The sequence below is a fragment of the Electrona antarctica genome (assembly GCF_951216825.1).
Source record: "Electrona antarctica genome assembly, contig: scaffold_206, whole genome shotgun sequence".
Taxonomy (NCBI): Eukaryota; Metazoa; Chordata; class Actinopteri; order Myctophiformes; family Myctophidae; genus Electrona; species Electrona antarctica.
The window spans coordinates 187,795-194,819 of NW_027637825.1; the positions used below are offsets into that span (position 1 = coordinate 187,795).

The 7,025-nt window shown below is 44.0% G+C and overlaps 1 protein-coding gene across 1 annotated transcript in view; it reads right to left on the reverse strand.

Moving 5' to 3' along the window:
- The window catches only part of LOC306918624 (thrombospondin type-1 domain-containing protein 7A-like), a gene marked incomplete at both ends in the record, with an annotated part of 147,684 nt that overhangs the window by 113,273 nt on the left and 27,386 nt on the right, over nucleotides 1–7,025 (reverse strand). Inside the window, 4 exons of the mRNA XM_079531515.1 lie at nucleotides 1–293; nucleotides 1,856–2,019; nucleotides 2,747–3,088; nucleotides 5,373–5,541. The exon at nucleotides 1–293 is cut by the window's left edge and continues 36 nt beyond it. Of these exons, the coding sequence (XP_079387641.1) occupies nucleotides 1–293; nucleotides 1,856–2,019; nucleotides 2,747–3,088; nucleotides 5,373–5,541 (968 nt within the window). The remainder of the gene's footprint in view (nucleotides 294–1,855; nucleotides 2,020–2,746; nucleotides 3,089–5,372; nucleotides 5,542–7,025) is intronic.

Sequence of the window (7,025 nt, forward strand, 5' to 3'; positions counted from 1 at the left end):
GCGACCTCTCGGGTCTGGAATCCCACCGTCAGCTCCCAGGACCTCCCCCCAGAACTCCCCCCAGAACCCCCCCCGTCGCCCCGTCGGTTCTGGCGGTTCCGGACGCGTTTCTTCTTGACCAGCAGGCGCGTCTCGGGGTCCCGGACCTTGGCCCTCTGCTCCCCCCCTCCCCCTCCCCGGAGCAGCCTCTCCCGGACCCTCTCCCTCATCCTCTCTCTCCTCCTCTCCTTGTTCTTGGCCTTGTTGACCCTCTGGCGTTTGGGACGGTCCGCTGGGCGGGACGCACGCTCCGCCTGTCAGCACAATGATTGGTTGAATAGTTAGTGGATAGATATGTTATAGAAATAATAATAACTAGAAAAGGATCGCTGCAAGCAGCGATAAGGCCGGACCAAGCAGGAAGGCAATAAGAATAATATGCACAAGAAACATGGAAGACTAAACTTGAGAAAAAGACCATGGAATTGTGACAGGGTCGGTTTTTTATAGTGGGGGGCAGGTACGGGTTCTTGAAGACTCATACACAGAGTTGGCGGTGCCCAGATTTGAACCCATGACCTTGTGTTGCAAAGGCAAGAGCTCTACCTACCGAGCTAACAAGCAAAATCATCCAGTGTTTTTGTAGCAAGTTGCACAAGGATAACTAATGATAAGGTGGGTATAAAGATTTATGAATTGACTGTGTATAAACCAGAAAATATACCAGATTCGGACGAGGAGCTCAATGAGTGAAAACCAATGAAATGAGTCAGAAACAGGGATTAAAGGTTAACTGAAAAAATGTTATTAAACTTCAGAGAAAATAAACAGCTTTGAACATTCATGAAAAACAAACAAATGGGGCCCACTTTAAGTTGTTGACTTGAAAAGTCCCAGTTCAGTTCCTATTCAGTTCAGGGAAAGCAGTCTCTTTCTCCAATTTGGAGAACCAGATTACCACATTTGTGGGTGAAGGGGGGTTCAGAGTTCCATAGCTATAAACACAACACCAGATATATAGCTAGATAGCTATACACACAACACCAGATATATAGCTAGATAGCTATACACACAACACCAGATATATAGCTAGATAACTATAAACACAACACCAGATATATAGCTAGATGGCTATAAACACAACACCAGATATATAGCTAGATAGCTATAAACACAACACCAAATATATAGCTAGATAGCTATAAACACAACACCAGATATATAGCTAGATATCTATAAACACAACACCAGATATATAGCTAGATAGCTATACACACAACACCAAATATATAGCTAGATAGCTATAAACACAACACCAAATATATAGCTAGATATCTATAAACACAACACCAGATATATAGCTAGATAGCTATACACACAACACCAAATATATAGCTAGATAGCTATACACACAACACCAGATATATAGCTAGATAGCTATAAACACAACACCAAATATATAGCTAGATAGCTATAAACACAACACCAGATATATAGCTAGATAGCTATAAACACAACACCAGATATATAGCTAGATAGCTATAAACACAACACCAAATATATAGCTAGATAGCTATAAACACAACACCAGATATATAGCTAGATAGCTATAAACACAACACCAAATATATAGCTAGATATCTATAAACACAACATGAGATCACGACACTGGTATCGGTATTCGGTATCGGTATCGGCTAACACAGAATTTGAGGTATCGGGATCTGATCAGAAGTGAAAAAAGTGTATCGGGACATCCCTAATAATAATAATAACAGAGTAAAGTCAAACGCACCAAATAAATACATTACATTTCGTCACAGGAAATTAAAAAACTACAAAATTAAAAATCATCACAGGAAATTTAAAAAATCACCTGTTTCCGGGCCTGGCGGTCCGCCTGGCGGTCCGCCTGGCGGTCCGCCTGGCGGGCCGCCCGCTCCGCTGGGCTCCTGTTCCTCCTCTCGGCGCGGCGCTCGGCCCGGGATGCTCTGTCGCCCGGTCCGCTAGGCTTCTCACCCCCTCTGGAAGGCCTGTCTCCTACAATTTACAATGTATTCATTTATCAGACGCTCTTAATCCAGAGCGATTTACATTAAGCAATAACAAAAAGCATGTAACAGTGGAATATCTATATCATGAAACTATACATACTATATATATTATACATATATACTATAAAGTGCTATGACTACATAAAATGCAATTCTAGTGCTGTCTACGTAACATGCTATAAGTCTGTTTAAAATGCTCTAAGTCTACATAAAGTAGTCCTCCTAGAGGGGACATCATTACACGCAGAGTTGTTTTTGGCAGCAAATTTGTATTTGTAGTTTTAGTCATTATAGTCTCTTCAATAGTTTTCATTTAGTTTCAGTCACATTTTAGTCACTGGGAATGTTTTAGTGTTTAGTCTAGTTTTAGTCGACTAAACATCATAAGATTTTATTTGACTAAATCTACATTTGATTCGATGCCATTAAGGCACTAAATGATACCATGTCTCGTAAAAATCTGTTTTTAATGTGTTTGTCACTGTTGTCCTGCTCTTTGCCATGAAGATAATTGTGTGTAATTGTTACTGTTGTTATGAGACCCAAAGACAAAATGTCCACATTGTGGACAATAAATTAAACTAACTAACTAACTACACACGCACGCACGCGCATACAGGGACACGCACACAGGGACACACATACAGGGACACACATAGCTGTCTATAGCAGTGACTAGAGCACCACTCAAAAATCCCCAAAACAACTCTCACCTCCCCTGGGGGTCTTCTTCTCCCTCCCCTCTCCAGGGGGGCGTCTGCTGCCGTCGCCAGCCTGTCGGGCCTGGCGGGGCGGCGGTCCGGGCACCGGTAGGGGTGAGGGTCCGGGCGAGGGTTCGGGCGAGGGTTCAGGCGAGGGTCCTGAGGGCGAGGGGGGTCCTGGCAGGGGGCCGCAGCCCCCCCACCCCCCCACCCGCAGGGCGTACGGCCTCTCCTCTCCGTCGGGGCAGGGGGCGGGGCGACACGCCTGGAACTCCGTCAGGTTGGGGCAGGCGGAGCCTCCGAACAGGGGCGGGGCCAAGACGGAACGGAGGCGGTTCTGCAGGCCCGGCTCGTCTGTGGGAGGAGCCAAGATATGGAAAAAAATATTGTCACCTTTAACTTTAACCCATTTAGACCTGAGGACGATTCTACAAATGATTCTAATTCTGACAGTTACAGTATCTACCTTCTATATACCTATCTACCTACCTTCTATATTCTGACAGTTACAGTATCTACCTGTTCTACCTGTCTACAGTTACAGTATCTACCGTCTACCTGTTCTATCTACCTGTTATCTACCTTCTACCTTCTACCTTCTACCTTCTATATTCTGACAGTTACAGTATCTACCTGTCTACCTGTTCTACCTGTCTACAGTTATCTACCTTCTATATTCTGACAGTTATCTACCTTCTACCTTCTATATTCTGACAGTTATCTACCTGTCTACCTGTTCTACCTGTCTACAGTTATCTACCTGTCTACCTGTTCTACCTGTCTACAGTTATCTACCTGTCTATTACAGTATCTACCTGTTATCTACCTGTCTACCTGTTCTACCTGTCTACAGTTATCTACCTGTCTATTACAGTATCTACCTGTTATCTACCTGTCTACCTGTTCTACCTGTCTACAGTTATCTACCTGTCTACCTGTTCTACCTGTCTACAGTTATCTACCTGTCTATTACAGTATCTACCTGTTATCTACCTGTCTACCTGTTCTACCTGTCTACAGTTATCTACCTGTCTACCTGTTCTACCTGTCTACAGTTATCTACCTGTCTACCTGTTCTACCTGTCTACAGTTATCTACCTGTCTACCTGTTCTACCTGTCTACAGTTATCTACCTGTCTACCTGTTCTACCTGTCTACAGTTATCTACCTGTCTACCTGTTCTACCTGTCTACAGTTATCTACCTGTCTACCTGTTCTACCTGTCTACAGTTATCTACCTGTCTACCTGTTCTACCTGTCTACAGTTATCTACCTGTCTACCTGTTCTACCTGTCTACAGTTATCTACCTGTTATCTACCTTCTATATTCTGACAGTTATCTACCTTCTACCTTCTACCTTCTACCTTCTATATTCTGACAGTTATCTACCTTCTACCTTCTACCTTCTATATTCTGACAGTTATAACAGTTATCTACCTTCTATATACCTATCTACCTACCTATACCTATCTACCTACCTTCTATATTCTGACAGTTATCTACCTCTACTGCCTCTACTGCCTCTACTCTACCTCTACTGCCTGCTCTATTCTGACAGTTATCTACCTCTACTGCCTCTACTGCCTCTACTCTACCTCTACTGCCTGCTCTATTCTGACAGTTATCTACCTCTACTGCCTCTACTGCCTCTACTCTACCTCTACTGCCTGCTCTATTCTGACAGTTATCTACCTGCGGCCTCTAGATATGACATCCAGCGGCAGCGGTGCAGGTCTAGGGATTCTATAAAAGCATACCTGCGGTGCAGGTCTAGGGATTCTATAAAAGCATACCTGCGGTGCAGGTCTAGGGATTCTATAAAAGCATACCTGGCAGGTCTAGGGATTCTATAAAAGCATACCTGCGGTGCAGGTCTAGGGATTCTATAAAAGCATACCTGCGGTGCAGGTCTAGGGATTCTATAAAAGCATACCTGGCAGGTCTAGGGACTCTATAAAAGCATACCTGGCAGGTCTAGGGACTCTATAAAAGCATACCTGCGGTGCAGGTCTAGGGATTCTATAAAAGCCTACCTGCGGTGCAGGTCTAGGGATTCTATAAAAGCCTACCTGCGGTGCAGGTCTAGGGACTCTATAAAAGCATACCTGCGGTGCAGGTCTAGGGACTCTATAAAAGCATACCTGGCAGGTCTAGGGACTCTATAAAAGCATACCTGGCAGGTCTAGGGACTCTATAAAAGCATACCTGTGGTGCAGGTCTAGAGACTCTATAAAAGCATACCTGCGGTGCAGGTCTAGAGACTCTATAAAAGCATACCTGTGGTGCAGGTCTAGGAACTCTATAAAAGCATACCTGCGGTGCAGGTCTAGAGACTCTATAAAAGCATACCTGCGGTGCAGGTCTAGAGACTCTATAAAAGCATACCTGCGGTGCAGGTCTAGAGACTCTATAAAAGCCTACCTGTGGTGCAGGTCTAGAGACTCTATAAAAGCATACCTGCGGTGCAGGTCTAGAGACTCTATAAAAGCCTACCTGCGGTGCAGGTCTAGAGACTCTATAAAAGCCTACCTGTGGTGCAGGTCTAGAGACTCTATAAAAGCCTACCTGCGGTGCAGGTCTAGAGACTCTATAAAAGCCTACCTGCGGTGCAGGTCTAGGGACTCTATAAAAGCCTACCTGCGGTGCAGGTCTTGGAGCAGGCCGACCAGGCTGTGAACTCGGAGGTGACGCAGTCTCGAGGACACGGGATCAGACACGCCTGCTCCTGACGAGGCTGAGGCTCAAAGTACTCGCAGATGGACGAGTCCTCCGCTGGGCCCCCGTCAGCCTTCTGGACACACACCACCTGGACAGGGAGGAAGACAAGGCAGGCAGAGCAGAACAGACAGACAGACAGACAGACAGACAGACAGACAGACAGACAGACAGACAGACAGACAGACAGACAGACAGACAGACAGACATGTTAGATAGATTATCAGGGCGATACCCATATTATACAGAGGACCACAATGGAAACAAGCCTAGGCCCTATTGACCATGTGCAGACGGCGGCCATGTTTCCATCAGAGTTTGGAAGCACTCGTTATCAGTAGAGCAACGTCCTGCTGCCTCCTGCATTATGTGCTAATTCAAAACAGGTGGTACAGCTGGGCTGTTGAGTGATATCTAACGAGCACTTCCAAACTCCAGCACTTAGAAAAAGAATCACCTGCAAGGACACAAAGTAGCTCATAACAACATGTCTACGGTGGATTATTATGAAACAAACCCTTTGAGGATAGAAAGAGGATAAAGCTTTCCATGCAGCTGCAATGTTGGTGAGTTAGACGTTGTTTAATACAATCAGAGAGGACTGTTCTGATTGGATGAATGAGCTGCCAATGGGAAGTTGCACCTAGTTAGAACCTTTGCCATATTAACTTATATGGTAAGATGGACGTGGTCTGCATATGGGGAATAGGGGCTGATTGGCCCAAAGCCTGTTAATAAAGTATTACATCAATTAATAAACAGCCTCTTTTCCAAGTGTCTGTTTTCACAACTGAATAGATGAGTACCCCCCCCCCCCCCCCCCCCAGAAGCAACGATTTGAGTTAAAAACGTTCACTCTGAAATAATATATATTCAATGATTTGTGCCACATTTTCACGATTTTTCAAAAATAGCAGGCCTACAAGCTCATAGCGCGGCCGCGCTATGAGCTTGTAGATCTGCTATTTTTAAATAGCTAAAGCATAACATAATGCTAAAAACACCAAAAGGGTTCCCGCCCAATATGGGTTACATGTGGAACAATGTAAAGTTTATTTTTACTTAAGATTTTACATCATATTTGATGTGGTTTGAGATACTACACTTATGATTTATATTGAACTCATTGATGCATTTTTCATTTTGTTTTCTCTTTGCTGGTGAAAACCGATTAAATAATCTGTATTATTTTGAAACCGATCCGATATTTTTTGTTTTTATGGACGATTCCGATTCTGCTAGCAATAATATCTGTAAAGCTCTGTGTGTCCACCAGTGTTGGTTTTGACAGCAAATTTAGATTTTAGTTTTAGTCATAGTCTCTTGAATAGTTTTCATTTAGTTTCAGTCACATTTTAGTCACCTGGAATGTTTTAGTGTGAGTCTAGTTTTTAGTCGACTAAATCTACGGTTCTTTTAGTCGACTAAAAGTGTATTTTGGCGGGGCTTTGATTCCGTCGTAATGACTGATTTTACACTTGCTGAAAATAGCCGATCTACAAGCTCACAATGCGTCGCAGCACGACGCGTTGTGTGCTTGTAGATCGGCTATTTTCAGCATGCAACCAAGTTGTA